The following is a 13,180-nucleotide window of genomic DNA, read 5'->3' as shown; positions in this document are numbered from 1 at the left end:
TTCTAGCAATCTGCGTGACAGTTATGATGATTTTTTTTGTTTCTCAAAATCATAATTTTTCCTGTAATTATTTAGGCAAGTCAGTGAAGAACAAATTCTTATTTACAATGACGGCCTACCCCGGCCAAACCCTAATGACGCTGGGCCAATTGTGTGCCACCCCATGGGGCTCCCAATCACGGCCGGTTGTGATACAGCCTGGAATCAAACCAGGGTCTGTAGTGACGCCTCTAGCACTGAGATGCCGTGCCTTAGACCACTGTGCCACTCGGGAGCCCAAATTATCCCGTGGTTAATCATAAAAATTGAATTCAACTAAGGCGAGAGCACCAGCCTCTGCCATATGGACACATTGATACACTGTGGTCCAATGGCAGCTAAAGAAATGAGCACATAGAACTCAGAGAGGTAGCTGTAGACCTATAACTTCCATTGTCAACTATGTAAAATACATAGGCCTAAAGCCGACAAATAAAAACAGTAGAAAATATCCTGATGACAATTCTGGTTCTTTCAATCACATTCATCTCTCTACTCTGCCTCCCTGCCTCCCTTTGACTTGAGATATTGCTGGTGAAGTGCAGCATTATATCAAATCATCAAATGGGTCCGGCCAGAAGCTGTCGCTAGCGAACTTGCAACATAGTATCAGCCCTCAGAGTTTCCGCACCAGTTAGCTCGGTACAGACAGCTGTTTTTTATGAAGTTTCCACTGGATATATGGGATTATCAGATCATGATATTTAGATTTTTCACACAGAGGCTTGGTGTTTAAGGAGGCAAGGAGCGTTGGAAAGATTTTACAAATACTGAGGAGCTATCATGGATGTTAAAAAAACAGACTTTGTTTACGATATGTGAGGTGAAGAAAAAAATGGATGAGAGGCTCAGCTTATTAGTGTTGGACTTGGTGAGTTAAGACAATCAGAAATCAAAAGGCCTCCTGGGGGGACGGGGGTTGGGATTAAAAATGTAATAGAAATAGAAGACAAAACACACATGACGACAAGAGATACAACACTACATAAAGAGAGACCTAAGACAACCTAAGACAACACAGCATGGTAGCAGCAAAACATGGTAGCAGCACAAAACACGGTGCAAACATTATTGGACACAGACAACAGCACAAGGGAAAGAAGGTAGAGACAACAATATATCACGCAAAGCAGCCACAGCTGTCAGTAAGTGTCCATGATTGAGTCTTTGAATGAAGAGATGGAGATGACTCCAGTTTGAGTGTTTGTTTCAGGGATGTATGTGCTTTGGGGACCTTTAACAGAATGTGACTGGCAGAACGGGTGTTGTATGTGGAGGATGAGGGCTGCTGTAGGTATCTCAGATACGGGGGTGTGAGGCCTAAGGAGAGAGTGAGGCCTAAAATTTAGGAAGGAAGATCATCAGGCAATTATTGTGTATTTCATCTTTCTTAGAACAGAAGATGTGTTCCTGAGAGTCTTAGCTTTCAGGAATGGGGTCATATTTGCTAATAGCCCAAACTGTTCTAAGGCGGGAGCCAAATTCATAGCAAAAATATCACAATTGCAATTCAATTCTTTTCCCCCAGCCATTCTGTGCTATTTTTTTGTCAAAGTCCCTTCTAATGAGTCTTGTATAACTTGTAAACGTTGTAGAGGGGAGGGGAAGGCACATATATGTTCCTGAGAGTCTTAACTTTCATTTGGGGGTCATAATAGCTAATGGCCCAAACCGTTCACATGCTCGAGCCAAATTCAAAGGAAGAAAACAAATTCAACATTCCACACTGGCTTTAGAAACCGCTGGGTGCAGAATAAAAACAGCCTGCCCGCTTGTTCCGAGGCATCTGCATGGTCCTAAAGCACATCAGCACATGTTTTTTTCAACCATCCAAAAAAGGTGGGCCAAAGGCATTTGGGGATGCAGCCCCTGAAACCCACCCCAAACGGCGCAGATGAAAAGAACCCCATTTTAATTGAAAAGAACATTATCCTCTTTGTCGTTCCATCAACCTGCTGCACTGAAAGCTAATTAAACTCCTAAAGTGTTTCTCCTTTCTCTGTAATCAGTCTACATACACACAGATGAGAGAGAATAAAGGAACGGCTGGGCGTCTGTGTGTTTGTCACCTCTTCTTAATCATCTCTGAGTCATTAGGCTCGTTACCGAAAGCCGAGGCCACAGTCACACTGTGTAGTCATGTCATCGCTGATGGTTCAACTATGGTGAGGAGGGAGGCATCCTATTGTGTAACAATGTGGGAGGGAGGCATCCTATTGTGTAACAATGTGTGAGGGAGGCTTCCTATTGTGTAACAATGTGTGAGGGAGGCATCCTATTGTGTAACAATGTGTGAGGGAGGCATCCTATTGTGTAACAATGTGGGAGGGAGGCATCCTATTGTGTAACAATGTGGGAGGGCGGCATCCTATTGTGTAACAATGTGTGAGTGAGGCATCCTATTGTGTAACAATGTGTGAGGGAGGCATCCTATTGTGTAACAATGTGGGAGGGAGGCATCCTATTGTGTAACAATGTGGGAGGGAGGCATCCTATTGTGTAACAATGTGGGAGGGCGGCATCCTATTGTGCAACAATGTTGGAGGGAGGCATCCTATTGTGTAACAATGTGGGAGGGATGTATCCTATTGTGTAACAATGTGTGAGGGAGGCATCCTATTGTGTAACAATGGGGGAGGGAGGCATCCTATTGTGTAATAATGTGTGAGGGAGGGATCCTATTGTGTAACAATGTGGGAGGGAGGCATCCTATTGTGTAACAATGTGGGAGGGATGGATCCTATTGTGTAACAATGTGGGAGGGTGGCATCCTATTGTGTAACAATGTTGGAGGGAGGCATCCTATTGTGTAACAATGTGGGAGGGTGGCATCCTATTGTGTAACAATGTGGGAGGGATGGATCCTATTGTGTAACAATGTGGGAGGGAGGCATCCTATTGTGTAACAATGTGGGAGGGAGGCATCCTATTGTGTAAAAAAAGTGTGATGGAGGGATCCTATTGTGTAACAATGTGGGAGGGTGGCATCCTATTGTGTAACAATGTGGGAGGGTGGCATCCTATTGTGTAACAATGTGGGAGGGAGGCATCCTATTGTGTAACAATGTGGGAGGGATGGATCCTATTGTGTAACAATGTGGGAGGGATGGATCCTATTGTGTAACAATGTGGGAGGGGTGGATCCTATTGTGTAACAATGTGGGAGGGATGGATCCTATTGTGTAACAATGTGGGAGGGATGTATCCTATTGTGTAACAATGTGTGAGGGAGGCATCCTATTGTGTAACAATGTGGGAGGTAGGCATCCTATTGTGTAACAATGTGGGAGGGATGGATCCTATTGTGTAACAATGTGGGAGGGAGGCATCCTATTGTGTAACAATGTGGGAGGGATGGATCCTATTGTGTAACAATGTGGGAGGGATGGATCCTATTGTGTAACAATGTGGGAGGGAGGCATCCTATTCTGTAACAATGTGGGAGGGATGGATCCTATTGTGTAACAATGTGGGAGGGAAGGATCCTATTGTGTAACAATGTGGGAGGGATGGATCCTATTGTGTAACAATGTGGGAGGGGGGCATCCTATTGTGTAACAATGTGTGAGGGAGGCATCCTATTGTGTAACAATGTGGGAGGGAGGCATCCTATTGTGTAACAATGTGGGAGGGATGGATCCTATTGTGTAACAATGTGGGAGGGAGGCATCCTATTGTGTAACAATGTGGGAGGGATGGATCCTATTGTGTAACAATGTGGGAGGGATGGATCCTATTGTGTAACAATGTGGGAGGGAAGGATCCTATTGTGTAACAATGTGGGAGGGATGTATCCTATTGTGTAACAATGTGGGAGGGAGGCATCCTATTCTGTAACAATGTGGGAGGGATGGATCCTATTGTGTAACAATGTGGGAGGGAAGGATCCTATTGTGTAACAATGTGGGAGGGATGGATCCTATTGTGTAACAATGTGGGAGGGGGGCATCCTATTGTGTAACAATGTGGGAGGGAAGGATCCTATTGTGTAACAATGTGGGAGGGAAGGATCCTATTGTGTAACAATGTGGGAGGGATCATATTGTGTAACATTCTCAGAGAAGAAACACTTTGAAGTGGATAGTATCTTCATGCAGGTATCATACAGCATCTCTGACTGTGCATCATTCTGAGGGGCGGAGGGAGACGGGGAGGGACAGAGAGATGAAAGGGAAACAGAAAGCTCCAGGGTAGCAGTGTGGGGAGTGGTAAATGGGAAGCTGTGAATTTTCAGTAAACACCTGCTCACATTGCCTTAATGAGTTCTGTAATTGGGCTGACATTTCTATCTGAGACCCCTGTGTATGTGTGCGCGTTTGTGTGTATATGATGCGCGTGCGTTTATGTGTAGGCGTGTTTGTGTGTATATGATGCGCGTGCGTTTATGTGTAGGCGTGTTTGTGTGTATATGATGCGCGTGCGTTTATGTGTAGGCGTGTTTGTGTGTATATGATGCGCGTGCGTTTATGTGTAGGCGTGTTTGTGTGGATATGATGCGCGTGCGTTTATGTGTAGGCGTGTTTGTGTGTATATGATGCGCGTGCGTTTATGTGTAGGCGTGTTTGTGTGGATATGATGCGCGTGCGTTTATGTGTAGGCGTGTTTGTGTGTATATGATGCGCGTGCGTTTATGTGTAGGCGTGTTTGTGTGTATATGATGCACGTGCGTTTATGTGTAGGCGTGTTTGTTTGTATATGATGCGCGTGCGTTTATGTGTAGGCGTGTTTGTGTGTATATGATGCGCGTGCGTTTATGTGTAGGCGTGTTTGTGTGGATATGATGCGCGTGCGTTTATGTGTAGGCGTGTTTGTGTGTATATGATGCGCGTGCGTTTATGTGTAGGCGTGTTTGTGTGTATATGATGCGCGTGCGTTTATGTGTAGGCGTGTTTGTGTGGATATGATGCGCGTGCGTTTATGTGTAGGCGTGTTTGTGTGTATATGATGCGCGTGCGTTTATGTGTAGGCGTGTTTGTGTGGATATGATGCGCGTGCGTTTATGTGTAGGCGTGTTTGTGTGTATATGATGCGCGTGCGTTTATGTGTAGGCGTGTTTGTGTGTATATGATGCGCGTGCGTTTATGTGTAGGCGTGTTTGTGTGTATATGATGCGCGTGCGTTTATGTGTAGGCGTGTTTGTGTTTACCTGATGTGAACTTAGAGGATCAAGCCCCACAAGTGTTTTGTGGAAGATTTTAGTCAAGTTTTCAACAAGGTTTTTGTTGTTATGCCTTTGTCTGGTGGTTGATGACTACTGTGTGGATAACAAAGTTTTCAGGACAAGTCTAATTGTACCTCTATGGTAACAAAGGATGAACTCAATTTTTTCTTGTCTTAGGCTGGGCTCTGTGTCATTAACATCATTAGCGACTATTGCTACATTATAAACTAGATGATTCAAGCCTTGAATGCTGATTGACTGAAAGTCGTGGTATATCAGATCATATACCACAGGTATGACAAAACATTTCTTTTTACCTCTCCAATTACGTTGGTAACCAGTTTATAATAGCAATAAGGCACCTCTGGGGTTTGTGAAATACAGTGCCTTGCGAAAGTATTCGGCCCCCTTGAACTTTGCGACCTTTTGCCACATTTCAGGCTTCAAACATAAAGATATAAAACTGTATTTTTTTGTGAAGAATCAACAACAAGTGGGACATATTCATGAAGTGGAACAACATTTATTGGATATTTCAAACTTTTTTAACAAATCAAAAACTGAAAAATTGGGCGTGCAAAATTATTCAGCCCCTTTACTATCAGTGCTTTAATGACTATTATTGCTTTAATGACTAATGACTTTAATGTATTGGCCATTTTTTTCTAATCAGGCAGGGAATTAGTGCTCCATTGTGTACCACTGGGGAATTAGTGCTCCATTGTGTACCACTATGGAATTAGTGCTCCGTTGTGTACCACTGGGAAATTAGTGCTCCGTTGTGTACCACTGGAGAATTAGTGCTCCATTATGTACCACTGGGGAATTAGTGCTCCATCATGTACCACTGGGGAATTAGTGCTCCATTGTGTACCACTGGGGAATTAGTGCTCCATCATGTACCACTGGGAAATTAGTGCTCCGTTGTGTACCACTGGGGAATTAGTGCTCCATCATGTACCACTGGGGAATTAGTGCTCCATCATGTACCACTGGGGAATTAGTGCTCCATTGTGTACCACTGGGGAATTAGTGCTCCATCATGTATCACTGGGGAATTAGTGCTCCATTGTGTACCACTGGGGAATTAGTGCTCCATTGTGTACCACTGGGAAATTAGTGCTCCATCGTGTACCACTGGGGAATTAGTGCTCCATTGTGTACCACTGGGGAATTAGTGCTCCATCATGTACCACTGGGAAATTAGTGCTCCATCATGTACCACTGGGGAATTAGTGCTCCATCATGTACCACTGGGGAATTAGTGCTCCATTGTGTACCACTGGGGAATTAGTGCTCCATTGTGTACCATTCATTGTTTAGCAGTTAATCAGAATATATGGAATGTTTATGTGCTATTCTCTGTCAATATTGTCCCCACTGGTTTAGCTGCTGACACCTTATTCTAGGTCCACACATCTTGAATCCGTTTAGGTGGGAAGATTCAAACAGACACAAATGTTGCTCCTAAGTACATACTGTGTCTAGGAAATAAGACAATACTAACCTTAACCATTGAGACATAAACACACACACACAAAACTGACCTTAGATCGGTGTCAAGATTCTAGACTTAGGGGCAACTTCATGATATGCTATCCTTATGGCTTCTGCTCATCCCGTCCCCATACTCCTCCCTTCCTCTCTCTCTCTCCTCAGTATGTTGAGACCATCAGCAGCAAGCAGAGTGACCTGGACCAGTACACAGCAGAGGGCTACAAGAATGCACTGTCAGAGGAGAGGAGGAGGTACTGTTTCCTGGTGGATAGACAGTGTGCCGTGGCCAAGAACAGCAGCTCCTACCACAGCAAAGTGAGCAAAGTCTGACTTTTCCCTTTTCATCTATGTGTCAACAGTTTCTGTACCTAAGGTTGGAAACTCTCCTGGTTAAGATCCGAAGGGAATAGGCAGGGAGCACTGACATTTTTCCACCCTACACTGTCTAGAAGGTTCTATCTAGTGACTGAGCAGTGAGCTGAGAGAGGTGGAGGAAGATAAGAAATGAGAGGAGGGGATGGGGTGAGGAGGAGAGGAGGGGATGGGGATGAGGGGAGCAGATAGACTGAGCAGTGGGATGAGAGAGGAGGAGAGGTGGAGGAGAAGAAAGGTGAGGAGGGGAAGGGGGTGAAGGGAGCTGAGACACTGAGCAGTGGGAGGTGGAGGAGAGCAGGAGGAGTGAGGAGAAGAGGAGGGGAAGGGGCAGTGGAAAGCGAGAGGAGCGAGAGGATATGAAGGGAAGAGGTGCAGAGAGAGAGAGAGATCAAGGGAAAGAGAGAGAGAGATCAAGGGAAAGAGAGAGAGAGAGAGATCAAGGGAAAGAGAGAGATCAAGGGAAAGAGAGCAGAGAGAGAGAGAGTTTGAGATCAAGGGAAAGAGAGCAGAGAGAGAGTTTGAGATCAAGGGAAAGAGAGCAGAGAGAGAGAGAGTTTGAGATCAAGGGAAAGAGAGCAGAGAGAGAGAGTTTGAGATCAAGGGAAAGAGAGCAGAGAGAGAGAGAGTTTGAGATCAAGGGAAAGAGAGCAGAGAGAGAGAGAGTTTGAGATCAAGGGAAAGAGAGCAGAGAGAGAGAGAGTTTGAGATCAAGGGAAAGAGAGCAGAGAGAGAGAGAGTTTGAGATCAAGGGAAAGAGAGCAGAGAGAGAGAGTTTGAGTTCAAGGGACAGAGGAATAGAGAGAAAGAAAGGAGGGGGAGAGAGAATTAGTTTAGAAGCGATTTCGAAAGACTCGGTGAAAAGGGAAATATGGAGAACGAGAGATTGTATATGAAAAGAAGTTGTAGGGAGACAAAGACAGAACGATTGAGGGCGTATTGTGTGAGTCACATAGGACGAGTGGGTGAGAGAGGACCCACTCTTCAGACAGGTTCTCCCTCCCTCTCTCTCTCTCTTTCTCTCCCTTTCTCTTTCTCTCCCTTTCTCTTTCTCTCTCTCTTGCTCTCTCTCCCCCTCTCTATCTCCCCCTCTCTCTCTCTCTCTCTCTCCCTCTCTCTCTCTCTCTCTCTCTCTCTCTCTCTCTCTCTCTCTCGTCCACTCTGTAGAACACTGCAACTTAATATGGTATGGTCGTGCCCTCCATGTATAAGACAGCCATAATGAAGGTGAATGAGTAGGAGCAGGGGAACCGAAACGAGCAGGTTTAAGAAGTGTATTGAGATGAAAGATGAAGAGGCAGACCATCTGCCAGTGGAGTTTATATCATCTCTCTGGCAAGGTGCTCCACAGGCCACACTACCACGCACACAAGACACGGTACATTACCTAGGCAATACTGCCAACTGGGAGCTTAGTCACCTTCTGGCACTGCTATCCGGTCCACCAACAGAGAGAGACCAAGGACGAGCACTCTGATTGGTACACAGAATGCGATAAGGAAGACAACAACAAGACATATTTATGTACGCTATGGACAGAGAGACAAATAGTAACAAAGATTGAAGGATATATTTTTTAAATTGAACCTTTATTTAACTAGACAAGTCAGTTAAGAACAAATTATTATTTTCAATGACAGCCTACACCAGCCAAGCCCTAACCCAGATGACGCTGGGCCAAATGTGCGCCAATCACGGCCATTTGTGATACAGCCTCGAATTGAACCAGGGTCTGTAGTGACACCTCTAGCACTGGGATGTAGTGCATTAGACCACTGCGCCACTTGGGAGATATGGCACTTGGATAAATACTGTCTGACAGTCAAACAAATGTAATTGGTATTTGGTATCTATGGGCACACTCAATGTGCTATTGAGAACCTAAATGTGTTATTTTGCTGTCCTCATAGGAGAACCCTTTTCAAGAACCCTTTTTGGTTCTAGGTAGAATCATTTTGGTTCAAGTTAGAACTCTTTTGGGTTCCATGTAGAACATTTTCAACATATGGTTCAACATGGAACCCAAAAGGGTTCTACATGGAACACTAAAGGGTTCTCCTATGGTGACAGCCAAAGAAAAAGGGGTTCTAAGAGTGTTCTAAGAGTGTTTAAGTTTATGGAGAAATCTGGCAACCCTGCTGAGTACTACAGCCTTTGTTAAACTCAGAAAGCTTTAACGAGTGGATGTGGAGGTAAAACTGATCAGAGGTAAGCTAGAGCAGGAAACCCAGAGTTGAGGAGAGAGCTGGAGGGAAGGCCTAGAGGCTACAGATGGTGTCGCAGGCTGCCTTGAGTGTTATAATCCTGGGAGGCTGCTGGTGGACAGCTTTGTGCTGAAACGGCTGCTTCAGCTCCACAGCCAATAGATACCGTAGAAGAGCTGTCAGAGCCGAGAGAGAAAGATGTCTTGGTTTGGTGATATGGCAGAGGGTGTGAGGTGAAGCTCTCTCTCTCATTCTCTCTCTATCTCTCTCTCTTCTCCTTCTCCCTCTCTTTCTCTCCTCTCTCTCGCTCTTTCTTTCTCTTTCTTGCTCTCTCTCTCCTCTCTCTCTCTTTCTCTCTGGGATGTGATAATGTAGTTATGTTCTCAATCAGTGAACCTTTCACAGCATAACGATTTGTTTAACAGTTTCTCCTGATCTTTATAACCCTATAGTCTTCTGATAAATCTCCTTAAATACACATACCTCACATCACTTACCTTTTGAGTGGGTTCAAAGGAACACCTTGTTAATCACTCCTCTTCCATCACCAGAACATCTCTATATTCACCTATCTCACCCCGACACAATGTCTCACCTTTCACCTTTCACCTGTCTCACCTTTCTCTCCCTTTGTTTTTATTTACCACTCTTCTCCAGGGTAAGGACCTTCTAGCCCAAAAGATCCCAGCATGGCAGCAGGCGTGTGCTGATCCTACCAAGCTGCCTGACCGAGCTATGCTCCTGGCTCAGCAGATGACCTCTACAGGGGGTACCCTGGCGTCCGGCTCCCACACTCACCACGGCTCCAAGGGCAACCTGCTCATCTCTGACCCAATCCCCGGGGCCAAGCCTCTGCCTGTACCCCCCGAGCTGGCTGCACTAATGGCCCAACAGGTGGGTCACTGTTACTAAGATGTTACTGTGCTATTACTATGGTACAGCTACAGATGTAGGATCTATTTTGATCATTGATAAGGTTCCTGCACAGCAGGAAATGCAAACTTGAAGAGTATTCAAGGTTGAAAGGGGATTCTAAAGTTTGTCACTTCCACTTTAAAATGACAGACTTGGTTTGCCCTAATGAAAAATGTATCAACCTCTACAAGATTTTTCCAGTCATTATATTTCACATAATAATTCACATTTCCTGTTGCTGCAGGATTATTTTCCTGCTGTAACAAAGTGGCTGAAATTAAGATCCTACATCTAAATAGAGCTGCTATGGTTTTTCAGCCCTATTGGTGTGGAGAAACATTCAGCTAATCGAGTGCCACAGGCATCAATTGTTGCTCATCATCACTAATTGTGTTTTTGATTATCAAGCTTTGAAGAGCTTTGTGTGAGTGCCTGTGTTTGTGTACGAACCTCTGTTTGTGTGTTGCATCAGCGATTGAGTGGGTATTCTTGAGTCTTGAAGCACACAGCAGGTTTGTGGGCTGCAGCTCTAATGACAAACCTTAATTAAATTAACACCACCAGCTATTCTGTCAGCTAGGTCATTCAAGATTGAGGTCGAAATTGGACGACTGTCCATGTCCTGAGGACATCGGGAAATGCCTTCTAGGGGCAACAGTGAGCACTATAACCATCCAGTAGACTAGGTTTGTGGATGGGCGTAATCCCATGACTCTGGATCACTATCTTACGTGTTTGATCCCAGTAGTGGACACTGTTTTTTTATTTTTTGTTTTATCCCTATCCCAAACCTTAACCCTTTTCTTAACCCTTTGTAATGAGTTTGAACCTTGCAAAACTGAAAGGGAAAACCACCACATTTAACCATGGCAAGGTGACTGGGAATATGGCTGAATAGAAACACTGTAGTTATTCCCTACATAAGACAAACAGACAAAATGTCAGTACAGAGATGTATGTGTCAGGGTCAACAGACAATCACGGACTAGAAAGGGAAAACCAGCCACGTAGCGCACAACGACATCTTGCTCCCGGACAAGCTAAACACCTTCGCCCACTTCGTGGATAACACAGTGCCACCGACGCTGCCCACTACCAAGGACTGTGTGCTCTCCTTCACCGTGGCCAACGTAAGACATTTAAAACCTCTTCAAGCTAGGGGGCACTACTTTTATTTTTGGAAATAACGTTCCCGCAGTAAACGGCCTATTTCTCAGGACCAGATGCTAGAATATGCATATAATTGACAGCTTAAGATAGAAAACACTCTAAAGTTTCCAAAACTGTAAAAAATATTGTATGTGAGTATAACAGAACTGATATAGTGCCTTGCGAAAGTATTCGCCCCCCTTGAACTTTGCGGCCTTTTGCCACATTTCAGGCTTCAAACATAAAGATATAAAACTGAGGCGAAAGCCTGAGAACAATCCAATCAGGAAATTACTCTTATTTTGAAAGCTCTGTGTTCCTATGCATCCCTATTGACCATTGAAAGGGATATCAACCAGATTCCTTTTTCTGTGGCTTTCCTAAGGTGTCTACAGTATAATTTTATTCAGCTTGGTTCACTTGTATTCTTCATAATATAAAATTATGCCACGGAATTCTAAGCAAATCTTGTCTGCTAACTATGAAATAACGCATATGGAATCATGTAGTAACCAAAAAAAGTGTTAAACAAATCAAAATATATTTTATATTTGAGATTCTTCAAAGTAGCCACCATTTGCCTTGATGACAGCTTTGCACACTCTTGGCATTCTCTCAACTAGCTTCATGAGGAATGCTTTTCCAACAGTCTTGAAGGAGTTCCCACATATGCTGAGCCCTTGCTGGCTGCTTTTCCTTCACTCTGTGGTCCAACTCATCCCAAACCATCTCAATTGGGTTGAGGTCAGATGATTGTGAAGGCCAGGTCATCTGATACAGCACTCCATCACTCTCTTTGGTCAAATAGCCCTTACACAGCCTGGAGGTGTGTTTTGGATCATTGTCCTGTTGAAAAACAAATGATAGTCCCACTAAGCGCAAACCAGATGGGATGGTGTGTATTGCCCCAGAATGCTGTGGTAGCCATGCTGATTAAGTGTGCCTTGAACTCTAAATAAATCACTGACAGTGTCACCAGCAAAGCACCATCACACCACCTCCTCCATGCTTCACGGTGGGAACCACACATGCAGAGATCATCCGTTCACCTACTTTGCATCTCATAAAGATTTTCGGTTGGAACCAAAAATGTCAAATTTGAACTCATCAGATCAAAGGACAGACAGATTTCCACCGGTCTAATGTCCATTGCTCATGTTTGTTGGCCCAAGCAAGTCTTATTATTGGTGTCCTTTAGTAGTGGTTTCTTTGCAGCAATTCGACCTTGAAAGCCTGTTCACACAGTCTCCTCTGAACAGTTGATGTTGAGATGTGTCCGTTGGTAACTCCAATGAACTCTGGGTCTTCCTTTCCTGTGGCGGTCCTCATGAGAGCCAGTTTCATCACAGCACTTGATGGTTTTTGCAACTGCACTTGAAGAAACCTTCAAAGTTCTTGATATTTTGGGAATTGACTGACCTTCATGTCTTAAATTAATGATGGACTGTCGTTTCTTTTTGCATATTTGAGCTGTTCTTCATATGGACTTGGCCATAATATGGGCTTGGTCTTTTACCAAATAGGACTATCTTCTGGATACCATCCTTACCTTGTCATAGCACAACTGATTGGCTCAAACACATTAAGCATGTTAACCCTCACAAGGCTGCTGGCTCACACAGCATCCCTAGCCGCGTCCTCAGAGCATGCGCAGACCAGCTGGCTGGAGTGTTTACGGACATATTCAATCTCTCCCTATCCCAATCTGCTGTCCCCACTTGCTTTCAAGATGTCCATAATTGTTCCTGTACCCAAGAAAGCAAAGGTAACTGAACTAAATTACTATCTCCCCGTAGCACTCACTTCTGTCATCATGAAGTGCTTTGAGAGGCTAATTAAGGAT

General features: G+C 44.4%; 1 protein-coding gene across 6 annotated transcripts in view; it reads left to right on the top strand.

Annotated features, from left to right (window-relative positions):
• The window catches only part of LOC135512075 (brain-specific angiogenesis inhibitor 1-associated protein 2-like), a 177,223-nt gene that overhangs the window by 133,503 nt on the left and 30,540 nt on the right, over nucleotides 1–13,180 (top strand). For all 6 annotated transcript variants that reach the window (XM_064933717.1, XM_064933712.1, XM_064933716.1 and 3 more), the window contains 2 exons: nucleotides 6,860–7,012; nucleotides 9,931–10,167. In XM_064933717.1, coding sequence (XP_064789789.1) covers nucleotides 6,860–7,012; nucleotides 9,931–10,167 — 390 coding nt within the window. The remainder of the gene's footprint in view (nucleotides 1–6,859; nucleotides 7,013–9,930; nucleotides 10,168–13,180) is intronic.

Source organism: Oncorhynchus masou, chromosome 24, assembly GCF_036934945.1.
Source record: "Oncorhynchus masou masou isolate Uvic2021 chromosome 24, UVic_Omas_1.1, whole genome shotgun sequence".
Lineage (NCBI taxonomy): Eukaryota > Metazoa > Chordata > Actinopteri > Salmoniformes > Salmonidae > Oncorhynchus > Oncorhynchus masou.
This window is presented reverse-complemented; position numbering and strand designations above follow the sequence as displayed.